The sequence below is a fragment of the Dermacentor silvarum genome, chromosome 1 (genome assembly GCF_013339745.2).
Source record: "Dermacentor silvarum isolate Dsil-2018 chromosome 1, BIME_Dsil_1.4, whole genome shotgun sequence".
Taxonomy (NCBI): Eukaryota; Metazoa; Arthropoda; class Arachnida; order Ixodida; family Ixodidae; genus Dermacentor; species Dermacentor silvarum.
Window position 1 is genome coordinate 32,073,392 of NC_051154.1, and position 16,784 is coordinate 32,090,175.

The following is a 16,784-nucleotide window of genomic DNA, read 5'->3' on the forward strand; positions in this document are numbered from 1 at the left end:
TCGGAGACTTAGTTCCTCTTCCATGTCCCACTTCTTTCCGTTTAATTGTCTGCTTCATGCGACGACTGCGGGTCCTCAGACATTAACCCTTAAATGTTCGTAAATTTAAACGGATTCAAAATCTCGGTCTAATGCTTCGATTCTCAGATACGCGCGACTGCTTGGTCTACATGTTTTGCACGTGCTGCAGCCTTTGTAAAATGTCTTGGCTATAGTGCGGTGTATATCGTGACTGTGGTGGCGTGGAGCAGAGGTAGAATACCCGGCTTCAAATCTGAAGGTCGTAAGTTCGAATCCTACTCCAGTCCACCACATTTTCAGGCATGGAGTGGTGCCAGACACCGGCAAGAAAAAAAAAAAACATATATCGCCGAGAGCTAGTGGGGCTATACTAGTTCAGGTACAACCAAACTAGGAAGGCCCACTAAGCTTCATCAAAGTCACTCCCTCACCAGAACAGGAATTGGCCTCCCTGGTGCAGTATTCGGCCACTACCTCCCTTATGACTCCGACAATTAACCCATGGCCCTCAGTTCCCAGTGGCTGCGGACCACCTGACCAAGGCGGCGGTCAGACCTGCTACGCGGCAGAGGCTGCTAAGAATCTCTGGGTCAAGACAGGCCGCCAATGGAAACTGAACCTGGCAACGTTCAACACGCGCACTCTCTCGAGTGAGGCTAGCTTAGCAGGACTATTTGAAGAATTATCAGGCATTTCCTGGGATATTATTGGCCTTAGTGAGGTTAGAAGAACTGGAGAGGCTTACACAGTGCTGCTGTGTAGCAGAGGCCACGTCCTCTGCTACAGAGGTTTTCCAGATAAGAAAGAATCCGGGGTAGGATTTCTAGTGCATAACAACATAGCTGGCAACATTGATGAATTCTACAGCATTAATGAGAGGGTAGCAGTCGTCGTAATAAAGCTGAATAGGAGGTACAAAATGAAGGTAGTACAAGCGTATGCCCCAACCTCTAGTCACGATGATGAAGAAATAGAACAGTTTTATGAAGATGTTGAACTAGCAATGAGAAAGGTGAAAACTCAGTATACTTTAGTCATGGGCGACTTCAATGCAAAAGTGGGGAAAAAGCAGGTTGGTGAGCAAGAAATTGGCAACTACGGCATCGATTCTAGGAATGCAAGAGGAGAGATGTTAGTAGAATTCGCGGAAAGGAATAGGCTCCGAATAATGAATACCTTCTTCAGGAAGCGCAGCAACAGGAAGTGGACCTGGAAAAGCCCTAATGGAGAAACAAGGAATGAAATAGATTTCATACTCTCTGCCGATCCAAGCATAGTGCAGGATGTAGAAGTGTTAGGTAAGGTTAAATGCTGTGACCATAGGTTAGTGAGGTCTAGGATTTGTCTCAATTTGAAGAGAGAGAGAGTGAAATTAGACAAGAGGAAACAGGCCAACCTAGAGGCAGTAAGGGTAAAAGCAGACCAATTCAGGCTGGTGCTTGCAAACAAATATGCAGCTTTAGAAAAGGAAGATAAAGACAACATAGAGGTAATGAATGAAACCTTAACTAGGTTGATCTCAGAAGCAGCAATTGAAGTGGGAGGTAAGGCACCAAGGGAACCAGTAGATAAGCTCTCCCAAGAAACAAAGGACCTAATAAAGAAACGACAGAAGATGAAAATGTCCAACTCAAGAGATCAGATAGAATTAGCTGAACTGTCAAAACTAATCAACAAGAAAAAAGTAAGGGATATTCGAAATTATAACGTGGGAAAAATTGAGGAAGCCGTAAAATATGGACGCAGCATGAAATCAGAAGAAGAAAGCTTGGCATAGGACAAGGCAAGATGTATGCACTGAAAGATAAGCATGGTAATATCATCAGCAATTTCGATGACATAGTAAAAGCAGCGGAAGAATTCTATACTGACCTGTACAGTGCCCAAAACAGCCAAGCTACTTTCATTCAAAATAGTGATGAACCGGATACAGAGGCTCCTTCTATAACTAGCGCTGAAGTTGGAAGGGCCTTGAAAGACATGACCAGGGGAAAAGCTGCTGGAGAAGATGGAATAACAGTAGATTTAATCAAAGATGGAGGAGATATTATGCTTGAGAAGCTTGCGGCCCTTTATACGCAATGCCTCACAACTTCATGTGTACCAGAGAGCTGGAAGAACGCCAACATTATACTAATCCATAAGAAGGGAGACGTTAAAGGGCAACTCCGGCGATTTTTCGATGTCAACGTATGTCGATGAAATTCGCTGGGTCTGTTCCTCTGAATACCTCCGTCATGTCCTAAAAAAAGCAGGCTTGAGAGTTGCACAGATTTTTTACAAATGAATTTAGTTTATTGCCTCGAGCACCCTACCTTACCCCCTCCTCAGTTATAGGCCACATTGTGTATGACGTCAGGAATAGTCCACGCAGAGCATGCCGGGATCATGCAGACGACAGCGACGAGAGCGTGCAGGAGTCGACGATCGTTAGCTAGCGCTTGGCGTGAGATGTTGCTGTCGCGAGAAGTTGCATTCCCTAAGGACGGGCAAGTGATGCGGGTTGGCAAGCGGTGTTGCGTTGTTGGCTGCACGAACTTCAGCCCTCGCCATCCGCAAACACAGTTTGAGCCGATGCCGATCGCGTTCAACCGAGGTTAAGCCTATCACAGTGGCCAAGTTCGTGCGTCTGCTGCTGGCGGACCAGACCCACTGGTATGAAGCTAATTAAGCTATTAGGATGAGGAAAGCTGCTTCTGTAGTTCAGTTTGACTATACGGATTTGAAATAAACCATTCCTCATTTCGTACAGTGCACACGCAAAAAGCGACAACACGACGCGCAATCAACATCCGTATACGTTGCCGTTCTCGAATGCGGCCAGTCGCACTCGCCGGCGCTTCCCTAAATGAAATGTGACTACGCAAATCCGTGGGTGTATTATTACCTATTGTTATGCTGACATTATTTAGCTTACGAGGTGCACTGTTTGCCTCGTATCCCAAATGGGCAGCAAGCGGAGGCCCCTTCGATACAGCATGCGTAAACAACCGTCTCGTTCAGCTGCCAACGATGTCATACTTCATGACATCGGCGTTTCCGCGAGAAAACTATACATTCTCTAAATGAACGATCATACGCACAATGTCCCAATCTATGTCTACTTTACGGAACACTAATTGTGTGCATGAAGAGAATACGAAGAATAAACAAGCAGGCTGCACAACGCTTCCCTGCTATACGGTCTCCCGCTCGCTGTTTCGAAGGTGCGTGGTATCAGCGCGACCCAGAGTGATGCAACGGTGCTTAGATGCACAAAATCGACGTGTTTTGATATGTTCTGACATTAATTGATGTCACCGATGAGCGGCTATCTCAAGCGAACGACGTACGAGTGGTCACTGTACCTGCCGATGTAAACAAATGCACCGGTCGGTGCTTTGGACTGTCAGCGGCGTTCTTGTGGTATACAAATGCGGAAAGTCGTGCTCCACATCTTACAGTGAGCATGCGAAGCGGTTCGCTGAGAGGGGTAAAACACCTAAAATAGCAAGCAGCACGTATATCAGTGGTTAGGGCTACCCTTGGTCTTCATGTCGCAGCGCGATATGTTGCGCATGGGTGCTGGCTCTAGTGGTGGAGGACGGTGATTCGTGGCTATTGAATTCTTCTGAATCATAACTGCCACTGTTTGACAGATCCGAATAGGTGGTGCAGCTTACATGCAATGTCACCCGAAGGTCCCCGAAGGTCCGGCGCGGTCACGAATAAGCTGAGCGTCTGCTCTTCGCCAGTTTCGTTCACCCCGCGGGCGAGACCAGCATGCATTGCGCGCCTTCCCCGCCGGTGATACATTCGTGACGTCACACGCAGAGGTTCGCTCGGCTGCTTGCTCAGGTTTCGGTTTCGTTTTTGCGCTTTTTTGCTTATTTAAAATTATTTTCGAATTTGCGGAACAATTCTGCTATCAAGTGCGTCACAGGAGGGTCTCGGGAACGTAAATATTTTATTAGCTCGACATGGTAAAAAAATCGCCGGAGTTGGCCTTTAAAGAACTGAAGAATTATAGACCCATTAGCTTGCTTTCAGTATTGTATAAAATATTCACCAAGATAATTTCCAATAGAATCAGGGCAACACTTGACTTCAGCCAACCAAGAGAACAGGCTGGCTTCAGGAAGAGATATTCTATGATGGATCATATCCATGTCATAAATCAGGTAATCGAGAAATCTGCGGAGTACAATCAACCTCTCTACATGGCTTTCATAGATTATGAAAAGGCATTTGATTCAGTAGAGATACCAGCAGTCATAGAGGCATTGCGTAATCAAGGAGTACAGGAGGCATACGTGAATATCTTAGCAAACATCTACAAGGATTCCACAGCTACTTTGATTCTCCACAAGAAAAGTAGGAAGTTACCTATCAAGAAAGGGGTCAGGCAAGGAGACACAATCTCTCCAATGCTATTCACTGCATGCTTAGAAGAAGTATTCAAGCTCTTAGACTGGGAAGGCTTAGGAGTGAGGATCAACGGCGACTATCTCAGCAACCTTCGGTTTGCAGATGACATTGTGCTATTCAGCAACAATGGAGACGAATTACAACAAATGATTGAGGACCTTAATCGAGAAAGTGTAAGAATTGGGTTGAAGATGAATATGCAGAAGACAAAGATAATGTTCAATAGCCTGGCAAGGGAACAAGAATTCAGGATCGCCAGTCAGCCTCTAGAGTCTGTAAAGGAGTACGTTTATCTAGGTCAATTACTCACAGGGGACCCTGATCACGAGAAAGAAATTTACAGAAGAATAAAATTGGGTTGGAGTGCATACGGCAGGCATTACCAAATCCTGACTGGGAGCTTACCACTGTCGTTGAAAAGAAAAGTGTACAATCATTGCATTCTACCGGTGCTAACATATGGGGCAGAAACTTGGAGGTTAACAAAGAAGCTCGAGAACAAGTTAAGGACCGCACAAAGAGTGATGGAACGAAAAATCTTAGGACTAACTTTAAGGGACAGGAAGAGAGCGGTGTGGATCAGAGAACAAACGGGGATAGCCGATATTCTAGTTGACATTAAGCGGAAGAAATGGAGCTGGGCAGGCCATGTAATGCGTAGGATGGATAACCGGTGGACCGTTAGGGTTACAGAATGGATACCAAGAGAAGGGAAGCGCAGTCGAGGTCGGCAGAAAACCAGATGGGATGATGAAGTTAGGAAATTTGCAGGCGCAAGTTGGAATACGCTAGCGCAAGACAGGGGTAATTGGAGATCGCAGGGAGAGGCCTTCGTCCTGCAGTGGACATAAAATATAGGCTGATGATGATGATGACATTCGTGACTACGGCGACTTTGCTATAAGCGGTCTATGCTTTATTCCTTTCACCTACTGTCAAAATTTTATTAGCTTTCTTTTTTCCCGACAAAATAAATAAAAAAGGATCGCAAAAGAGTGATGGTGCTTTAACTCTTTTCTTACCAGGCTCAAAGAAATCGATCAATTTGATCGAGTTATTTAAAACGTTAAACATTGCTGTTGGAATTCTTCCACAAGCAACACCATGCACTGTATGAAATGTTGGCTGCACTTTAACCCTTTGTGGTCCACTGTCGGGCCCCTCCCGACAACGCAACATGGCTGCAGCGGTCCGCTGTCGGGCACTGCCCGACAAGCTTTCTCGTGGTTGAATTGCACGCACATTGTCTCATTATGCATGTTGCGCCATCTCTTAAAAAAGTCAGTAACTGATTTGATTTGAGCTTTGCTTTTTTCCTTACACTAGATGGAGTAGCTACGCTGGAGATGGTGGCAACAACAACAATCACTATTGTGCAAGTTATGCATTTTCCCAGAAGTCGATGAAATGGTGGAGGAAGCTTTTTGGGGGGGCTTCTGGAAGTTTCGATTGTAAACAGCTTTATTTTGATGAGAATGCAGCTACTGAAGCAGGGAGAGAAAGAGCACCGACACCTGCAGTACCGGAGGAACCTGATAGAGCAGCTGGTGGGTGACGTAAGGGCTCTTGCTAGGAAGCAGGGCCCATCTGTCCATCTGCACGTTTGGAATGCGAACAAAGGCTGGATGGAAAGCCCCATTTCACATACAAGATGTCCCGCCGAAGCAGCAAGGACTGCGCTGTTTGCAGTGACCGGAAAACAAAAGGGGGCAGGAGTGAAACAGTGTTCTTCTGCAAGACATGCAGAAATAATCCTGGACTGCACCCAGGTGAGTGCTTTGAAAGCTTCCACACACTGCCCAAGTATTGCTAAATGACTTGGGGACAAAAAGAAACTGAAATAATAAACACCATGTAAGTTTTTCTCCCACAGTTGTTGTCTTTCACGGCACACGAAACTAGCGAAATAGTTTCGGACCAGAACGACCGGAAAGTGGATAAAAAAGTTTGGACCGCAAAGGGTTAACTATTGGCAGATCTGACAATTTTCGACACATTGGAAAGTCTGGAAAACAAACTTCTACTTAACACTTCCGTAATCAAAAGTGCGAAATTTTCACTTTGGTCGACTCGGCTACATAACTTTTAAATGACAGCAGCAGTGAAGGCAGAACCTTCTGCCCTGTTGTGTAATTTTCAAATTCGACATCTACGCTGTTTTAACGATGTCTTAAACATTGTTACATGCTCCGGAGTGAGTGCTGTTTTGACAATTGTGTTTGACTAATATCAAGTGTAACCTTATTTTTTTTCTCACAGTGGGCTGTTTTTATTCATAATTTCGAGAGCGTATGTGCAACTTATTACGAGCAATCCTTCCTGTCATATAGAGTTTCCAGTGAGACAAAAGCACGCAGTCAATTTCAGACCGACCTTCGGTAGAAGCTTGACTAGCAGTTTAATCTCATACTTTTGGAACACTGCTTGTGCAAATGCCCTTATTTTACTGTGCAACACTATACATTACTGTACAAAGCAGATGATGGCTCCACACTACTAAAAAAGTTTGCACCCTTTGGAGCTTATCTTGTCCCACAACAATATCCGTCCCCTATCTTGCCTGCATTTCCTTTCTTTACCGCTGCAAGCCCAGTACTTCCAGCTCACGAGTTATCAGCGTGACATAGCAATCACGACAGGAAAGTATCGAGCTCACAGTTTTCAAGAAACGAAATGCAAGCAAGGCAGATCACGATTATTGTTGTGGGACAAGATAAGCCCCAAAGGATGCAACCTTATTTAAGAGTGCAGCGCCAATTCAAGGCGATGACTAGGCCAGCAAGCTGGCACAGAAAAGCTGATCAAAAATAACCAATTATGAAGAGGCTTGTGAATTCTCCACAACCTGACAACCCTTGCTTGGAGAGTCTGAATAATGCAATAAAACAAGGAACGAGGTGCTTGCTATAATGAGTAAAAACAAATGCTCTCTGCACAATAGGCACATACCTGTCTTCACATTGGTGAAGCCATGGCTTTCCCGCATAGCATGTACATCACTATGGCTAATATTTACACCACCAAATTTGTATATTTTTTTTTACATTTAGCTGGGACAGCTGATACACAGTTGAACTCTTCATAACGAACTCAACAGTTTCGCAAAAAGTGTGTTGTATCAGTAATTTGTTACATGTGAATTCGCACTTCAAAAAACGCGCAAAAATTAACACCTGTTACTGGCATCGGCCGTTACTAGTCGACAACATTGTGGTTCGAAAATCGATTTCAGTATCTTCATTTTTGTTCCCAGCACTTTCCCACATGTAGCTGCAAGTAACCGTTAAAAACGTCTTTTACAAGAATGAAATGCAGCATCATGGCTCTTTCCAAATGGCACCAGGCTGGTTCCAATCACCTGCCATTTCGGAACTACAAGCGCAGCCACTGCCATTTTTTCGAGAGCTTGTGATATCTTTTACTATGAGCGGGACACGAGTATGTTCTGTTTACCATAGCAAAGCATTCTAGTTAGCCTTAAGCGGAAACTACTGCATTACGCTTGCCTTTACAGCTGCAGCATCAGCCAATCGAGCACCGCAAAGTTCCATTTTCTATGTCGCTTTGGCCGAAAAAGTATGAAAGGTAGAATGCCATGGCAAACCGTTATCCGCAACAATGTAAACTAGGCGTCAATGAATCGTAATCTCCCGATGACTGCATAGTAACTGGCGACTCTGCAACTTTACGTGGCAGTGGCACGTCGTGCTGCGTTCACACCAACAGCAACAATAAGATAGCAATACATGAGCGGCCTTTGGCCCAAATCATTCAAATAGGCATAGTGCATGCAGTGGCGCACAAACTGCATAAAAATGTGAGTGCCGCGTCGTGGCCTCCTAGATTGCCCACGGTGCCGCACCAGTGCTATCTCAAAGGCCCCATCCCCTGTGCACTGTACTGCCTAGCGCTAAAGTACGTTGGATACATGGCTTGAAAGCATGGTTACCCTAGCGTAATTAAAAATGAGCGACTTTCCTAGCGGCTTCTGAAATCTGCGCGTGGCGCTCGCTTATCTTACTGGCTGTATATTCGAAGCGTTGCACCTGGAGTTCAGTCATGCTTCCGTGCATCAGAACTTCGCCTGAGCGCTTCTTGTACAGCTATACCGTGTTTGAAGTGTTCATTGTAACAGTACGGCACTTTTGAATATGTTCATTATAGAATCAGGATGCAGTTCTAATAGGCAGCATCGGAAAGGCGTAAATGCAGTGAAATGTGGTTGTTATAAGAATGTCCAAGTGGGTGATTTGACTTATGAAAAAATTGTACAGCATATCCTGTTCTAACACAATCATATCCTGACATAAAGCAAAATGCTATGAGGTTTCTAGAAGGGTTCTTGAACTAAACAGTTAACAATGTAATGTTGGCAAATATGCTTTCACTATTACTTTGGTAACCTAACAGCTTAGACTAGTGCACTGTTTGTCATGGGTGTCCCTTTAAAATGACCATAGCCTCCTCGATAAACTCTATGCCTGTCAAGATGCCGAGACAACAATAGGGAGGCGCTGTCGGCAGAGTTGCAAACTGTCGCCGCTCATTTCGCTGAGGGCGTCACTGACGTAGAGAGCCACTGCGCCTCCCGTCTGCGCCGCGGGCGCGACGCCGACTGCTTTAATTGCTGCAATGGTGGAACAACGATCCACTGGGTGACCAGAGCCTTGTTTATAACGCTGTAGAGCACTATAGTAGTGTCTCGAATACAGTCTGTGAAAGTGCGAGCACGCTTGCAGCAACTGTAGCGTCAAAGCGAATTGCGCGTCGCACGTTAAAAAGCGCGCGTTTGTTTATTGTGGTTAATACGCCCTTAGTTACCGTGGTAAAGTGCAGAAAATACGCAAGTCGGCAAGCGTTCTTACAGCTATATCTTGTCAAAAACTGCTTGCGACGCTACTCTATAGTGAGCCATCCTTCTTATATTCTTCTTCCTTCAATATTATAGTGAGCCGTCCCTCGCGCCTCGGCGCACGTTAGTAGCATACTATTTTTACGACTTTCAGACAAGTTTTCCTCAAGTTCTTTTGCATCAGATGAGCGTTGTGGCCGACGTGAATATTTATACCCAGAAACCTCTGCACTTTCTACCATGTCGTGTGCCTTGGCGACCAGGAAAAAATATAGAAACAAATATTTAAGGACCTAGAAAAAGCGCCACATGCCTTGAATAAGCAAGATGCGAGCAAATATTTTATTGCAAACACTTTGTTGAACGATGCAAGCAGCTCAGACATACAAAATCCCGAGGGCGCTTCTGTCACTATATGCGTTGCTCGAAGTTACATGTATCCACGTGAAGAAGTTCACGGTGCGTTACCTGCACATGTCTGTGAACCAGCGTGGCCTCTTCGAATGTTTTTTTTTTTTTTTATGTGATCGCACGGTCTACGATCGCCCAAGAAGGTTTACAATGCGTGGACCGCACCAACGTTGCTAGGTTTGACCGTACTGCACGAGAAAAACCGACAAAAACAATGCACCTGACTTGCGATCCCAGCGGAGGTAACAAAGAGACGGAGACGCGGGCACACGGCAGGAGTCATGAGCTAGTCTACGTCGGTGGCGCCATCTCTCGGTGGAAACGACCAAAAGGGAGAAGGAAAATCGATGGCCGATCGAGTGCCGTTTGACAGGCACAGAGTTATCGAGGAGGCTATGAAATGACCAACTTTTACATGCTTGTAGAAACGGAATAATAAAAAATTAATACAAAAGAAAAAAAGCTTGCAACACTTGTGAGTGCAATATTTTTTTCGTCCACAACTAAAGGAAAGGATTTTCTAAACTTGCACGAATTCCACTGAAGCTGCCGCATAAAAGTATTTAAAGGGCCCCAAACAACCTCTCATACTTTTTACACATTTCTTGTCATTTTTTACAATAAATGCCGTGGCGATGATCTTTAGCAAACGTGGCCGAGCTACGCAGCGCGGCGATGCCAATTCAAAAAATAATCCCATGCTATTCTCCTGGTCTTGCGGTGCCTCTCTGCACATCGTGATGTCAACAAGATGTAAAACGCTGTCGATTGGTCGACCTACGAGAACCGCCTCCATGCAGTTCATTCAGTCGCATGCCTACTCTACCTAGATGTGCTGCGTGCTTGTGCGCACATGTGTTGTGTGTTTAGGTTTGCAATTCACAGTGCCACATAGCTTATGTTTCAAGGACACACTTACAAAAGTAAAAGAAAAAATAAACACATAATTGGCAAGTCATTTTTCGAACTGACGCGAATCGCCAATGCTTCTGCTTTCGTTTTTCTCGGAGGCACCGGTGACCTCCCCGAAACATGGCAGTACAGTATCATGTTGCGAGTATGACAAAGTGCCGATAGGTAGTAGAGCCTCCTTCATCCATTTGCTTGCAATTTCTTTTTCTGCACAGTGGGTTGTCGGGCTACTAACAAAGTATTGTAAACAAAACGGGCAGTGACCTCTTATCATTCACAACACAGGGTCTATCATGGGATGGTTTCGTAGGAGCACGGGTCACCTAAAAACATGGTGTCGTGGTAACCAAATGTGAAAAATGTTTTGAAAAAGAAGAAGAAGAAAAAAGCAAACATGATGTTGGTAAAGACATAGTGTACATGTGCCATTTAGAGAGTACACAATTTAGGGGAGGGAGGAATAAGCAACGGCCAGCATTCTTGATCATCAAACACCTGAATTCTACTTTTATGGCACCATTTTTAAAATTCTTGCGGGTGCATGTTTATTGTAGACTCATACAAAACTGCCACTATATAATAAAATTTTCGACCTCGGGTTTCTTTAGAGACCCTTTAAGCTGAACTGTTCCCTTCCCAAATTTTCCCAATCACACGCTTGCACACACTTACATAATGGTGACTTGGTGACAGTAACTGCACAACACCAAATGAGCAAGGACTAAGTTTGCTTCAAACGCAGTGCCTCTAGGGCTTGGAAAACTAAACAGGACATCCATGCCAAGCTGAGCAAACTTCAGAGGGCACTGTTATGTATTGGCAACAGTAAATATAGTATTTCATTTAGCAGGAAACACATTAAAGATATTTTGAGTGGTAGCTAGTGAATAAAATGCATTTTGCAGCTATATGAACATGATGCATTCCATTATGACCATGGCATCGACAAAAGTATCACTTAAAAAGATCAATAGTGTTGTAGGGGTTTCTATGTAATTGATATTTCTTTTCAAAGCAAAGCTTTCTTTGCCTACCATTCAAGCCTTGATAGGATCCAGAGAATTGATCGAATTATCTGGCAATCGAATTAAAGTAAGAGGCAGAAAAAGAAAGAAAGAAAAAGAAAATCCAAACACATTACTGTTTCATTTGGCAGTATTTACTCGCTTCTAACGCACACCAAACTTCTGTGGATTCACAGTAGAAAACAATGTGCACCCAAATCTAACACACACTCTCTTATATAAAAAAGTTGCACGCCTCATATTCTGGTAATCATAAATAAGATGAAATCTGCAGAGTTTACTTTCACAGAATAGAAATTTATTTACACTTATTGTCCATGGTCCTTACGAACCACCACTTATCAACCTCCTTGCAATCCATTGCATTTGATATTCCACATTTCTCTAATCACTCCGCTACAATTGCAAACAAGATGGTGGTCTGCGCCTGGACTAACCGCTTCACCAGTTCGTCCTGCGATGCATTCATTTCTTCGAAACGCCAAAAACATATGACGTGACTTTGTTGCTGCTAGCTTAGCATTTAAAATAACTAATGGTGTGCGAAAACTTTGAATATTTGAATCGGTTAGTATTCGCCTGAATTTGAAAGACACCTTTACTATTTGGAATATTTTAACCCCCGAAAAATTGCTTTTGTTGGTTCTTTAAGTTAGCTTCGCCGCAGTACAGCCATGTTATGCAGTGAAGCCTACAAAACATATTGCGGTGAAGCATATTTGCCGTGCACTGAAGCGTGTCAAAAATAAGAAGGGGACCAGTCACAGGGCGCTTGCCAGTGCTTATAGCTACCCTACACTATCAGCTCAAGTACCCACACTGTGATGCCTCTTCATGCACCTGGGCAACACCAGCCGCCAGGTGTAAACCTGTGTCTGCTACTAATTTGGCTAAGTGCCTAAAAACGCTGTTTTCGAACCACAAATTTGACCGAGTAGCAAGCTTGGCAATGTTTTTAAACTCTCCTAAAGTACTGTATTTACTCGGTTCTAACGCACCCTCAATTGTAACACGCACCCGTTTTCTGTGAAAAAAAAAAAAATTAAAAATCCTTTACAGTACCGCGTACCTCATGCTCTCATACAGAAATACAACTTTCTCTCATTCGGAAAAACAAAGATTTACTTCTGGTGCACTAAAGGAAGTAGCAGTTTTGCCCGAAAGGCAAAGCATCGATTGCGATAGCAGTTTTATCGGCCGTATAAAACTTGCAAACATTCGCTTACTAAATAAATTAACAAGCATGGTGTCACACGCGCACAAGCAAACATGAACACTTCTCGCTCGTTGACCACGGAAACTCGCTGTCAAAACCCTGGAGTGACGAAGCACAGCAAGCGAATTGACCTTCGTGCTAGCATGCTTCTCGCTTCAATGCAACTCCGCAAAAACACAGCGCTGCGGCAGACTCTCCACGTCGCAGATGGCTTTCAAGATAGGGCCAAGGCGATTGTATCGCCGAAGTGGATCGTCGCAAAATACGTCCTGCTTCGGTGCACGGAAACTCTTCCGCGTTGCTTTGCTGGCGAAAATCCTCTCCTTTTTGCGCCAGTCCCCACACACAAGTTTCAGATTCTCCGAACGCCTGTGATGAGGCCCGATTTCCGTGCGTCTCCGCACACATGATCACTTTCCTTCTAAATGCAGCATCATGATGAACTCGGCACATTATAGTGATAGAGCAGAGGCAGAAAACGGGAAGACTAATGCCTAAGCACGTGTACTGCAGCACATGGAGGTAGCTACGGCAGCTAGGCTAGAGTGTAGCTAGGCTCGAAGCGCGTTTGAGGTGGCCATTTTGAAATGGCGACGGCTATATGGCAACGCAGATTTAGGGTCGTACTCGATTCTAACGCACACGCAATTTTTGGACGTGTTTTATAGGAAAAAAAGTGCGCATTAGATTCGAGCAAATACGGTAGTTGAGTATACCACCAGGATGCTTCAATGGCAAACTGGATTAAAAACTTTTTCAACACCAGGGAAACCAGGTACATCCTCAACGAAAGCTTCGGAAAAGGTTCGCGAGTGCTGACCGGTCAGTTTGAATTATCCAGCAAGGGCCAATATCATGATCCAAATAACAAAAGTTTTGGCCCATAGAAATATATGAGCGCCAGTCGAAACTTTTGATCGGGATCAAAGTAACTAAAAAATTAAACTAGCCATTTTCAAATTAACAGAAGTCCACTAGTACTACAGTGGAATCTCGATGATACGATCACGGCTAATACGAATATCCGGATGATACGAATTTTGCTGCGGTCCCGGCCGAGCCCCATTACTTTGCAACGTGCTAGAAAACGGTTGCTACGAATCGATTTTCAAACCGCGTCGGTTGATACGAATAAACGCCGCCCCACCGACGGCCGCGAAAGAGAACAGCGCGTAGTCACGCGCTTTCTCCCTTTCTCTTTTGGTGTGGACGCGGCGCCGGACAGCGCAGAGGCCATGACTGGGCGCGCAGAGGCCATGACTGGGCGCGAAGAGTTTGAAGCGGTGGCGCTTTTGTTGCTTTTGTGCTTCTCCTCCTTTTCCGCGTGCCATCGGACGGAGTGGCTACCGTGCTTCGGGCCGCGTTCTTTGAGTTTGCGCCATTTTGTCTAGTCGCAGCGAGCTGTCTACCGAGATACGATCTCGGCTGATTCGCGCGGCTGTACGCCGAGGCGCGGGAGCCTCCGTTCGCCCGTCTTCCGTCGGCTGCGTTATCAGTGCCGATGGCACAGGGCGATTGTCGGTTTCGCTGCTGGAGTCACACGGTGCAAGTTAGCGCGGCACGTAATGCACGGTGCAAGGTTGCGCTCGTTCAATCCGGTGCTCCTCCGCCTCTCCCGCTAATCGCTGCATTTTTGTTGCCGTAGGAGCGCTTCCATATTCCCAAGGCGTGCTTCGTCCAAAGTTTATTCGCCATCGTCGATACATCACTAACCTGGGAGCTCTCAGTAATCCAAATTCTGTGTGTCAAGTGAAGACGCCGGCGTGGTTTACGAAGCAGACAACTGTGGTAGCCATCTTGCCCCTGTCAGAGCAGCAACCAATGGAGAGACGCCTTTCAGCACGGCAGCCAATTGGAGGCCCGCTATCATCGGAGGGCCCGTGTGACTACCTATCGCAGATCCGCGCTTCTTTTGTGTTTGTGCGTTTGTTACAAGATGGCGACGACGGACGAATTGAGAAGCGGAAGGGCGAAACTACGCGCTTTCGAATGATACCAAGATGGCGGCGCTCGGTGGCGGGAAATACGAGATATGGCTCCGTGAACTGCGGTAATTTTGCGCGATTTAAAGCTGTTTTCTCGCCCTGCGCACTGACGAATTAAACTTTTTCGGGCACTTTTAGTGTGTTTTCAGCCAAAACATTTTGATGCAGCGTAGATTAGGCGTTGCAGATACCCAAACGCGTGGTTTTCAAAACATATTTTTCTTGCGATTTTCGCGATCTGATCGCTGCGTCCCCCCCTAATTTAGCTAGTTTTAATTGTTTCGATGATACGAATTTCGGCTAATACGAATATTTTTCGTGACCCTGTGAGATTCGTATCATCGAGATTCCAGTGTAAGGTTGAGCACACTACAATGTACAAAGAGAGTACCTTTCCCTATGCGCAGACGCCAATGTTCTGGTCCATGTGGCACAAAGGGCAACTTGTCTGTGAAATATGAGTAATCTTGAGGTACTGGTGCAAGATACTTGACAAGTTCTGATATGCCACCCCTGTGAGAAAGAAAGAAAAATGCCACTTATGATATTAGAAACAAAACACCTGAAGATCCATATCTATTGGCACGCAGTTTGGTTCTTCAGTACCTATCTTTCATTATTTTTGCATTGAGAAAGGCAAACAAATATAAAAATGGTATTCAAACACATACTTGATCAAGTCCTCAGGCCGCTCTGGGCTGTGACAGGCATCATAAAGATCAGAACTCTCGTCATCCAGGCCATTGCAGTCACCTACATAGGGCAGACTTGGCACTTGTTCCTCCGTGGCTGCAACACTGGAGTTCGGACAATGAAGGCTGGACATGTCTGGTAATCCTGGGGTCTGGAAAGAGAGAGAAAAGAAAAAAAAAAGGAGGTGGGTGCCCATTTCGTCGAATTTAAATATTCGCCCACCCCAACTACTTATAATCAAATAAAAAAATTAGACGGCATAATAAGTCTGGAAAATGAGAACTACTTACGTGCCCAGGTTGCCATGTTATTAAAACAAGAAATAATACACACATTTTTTAGTAACAGCACTTCAGAATATCCAGGCAATAATTAAGTGTAAAGAGCCAACGAGAGAGTTATTCAAAAATGTCTAAAATATTTAGTTGTAACACAGATGTAACAAAATTTCTCTCAAACCACTGCAACCAGAGCTGGTTTACAAATACTGCCTCCCTCTCCAAAGATACAGAAGCTGACACAGAAATACTAAAAGGATATGACAAATGGTGCCCTGTTTTCAGTTAACTAATATTTTTGGAAATAACAGCTTCATGACAAGCAGGTACACCAGTAAAAGCAGTCATGACATTAAATGTGCGGCAGCATCAGACATATTAATATTCCTTAGAAGTAGACCATATGGATGCCAGCCCCACAATTAGGCATTTGTAATGAATGTATGAAAATGTATTACTAAAGGTGATCAAATCATAATATGCCCCAAATATTGGGAACAAAACAAAGCATAATATTTACATCCATTGAGACATCAATAGTTTGGTTCCATTCCTTTTATATTTATAATATTGCTGACACCAGAGCTGATGTTTCAGCAATATTATATCAAGGATGAGCCACCTGATATTTAGTACATGGCTTACGGAAATCAAAACTTGGAGTGTTTGAATGTTCGAATCATTTGAACAAACTGATTAATGAGGCATAACATACGTATACTTCTGTCTTGATACTCACATCATGCCGTTCTGCTTCAACACTTTCATTCCACATGCAGAGGAGCCCAAGATCTTCACATACTCCATTTGTGTTTTTTAGACATCTTTGCAGGTAATCTGATAAAAAAAAAATCGCACAAATTAAGCCTATGAATACAAAACGGTGGCACACAATTTCAATCTATAAGTGCGCAAAGACTACAGATACTTTAAAGGGGACTTCAAGCACTTCTTCTCGAAGTCGAGAAATGCATTTGAAGTTAT

General features: G+C 44.5%; 1 protein-coding gene across 1 annotated transcript in view; it reads right to left on the reverse strand.

Annotated features, from left to right (window-relative positions):
• Window positions 1-16,784, reverse strand: part of LOC119459306 (condensin complex subunit 2) — a 72,003-nt gene that overhangs the window by 26,626 nt on the left and 28,593 nt on the right. Inside the window, exons 9-11 of the mRNA XM_037721123.2 lie at window positions 16,540-16,637; window positions 15,501-15,673; window positions 15,221-15,342 (exon numbers count right to left, since the gene is read on the reverse strand). Coding sequence (XP_037577051.1) covers window positions 15,221-15,342; window positions 15,501-15,673; window positions 16,540-16,637 — 393 coding nt within the window. The remainder of the gene's footprint in view (window positions 1-15,220; window positions 15,343-15,500; window positions 15,674-16,539; window positions 16,638-16,784) is intronic.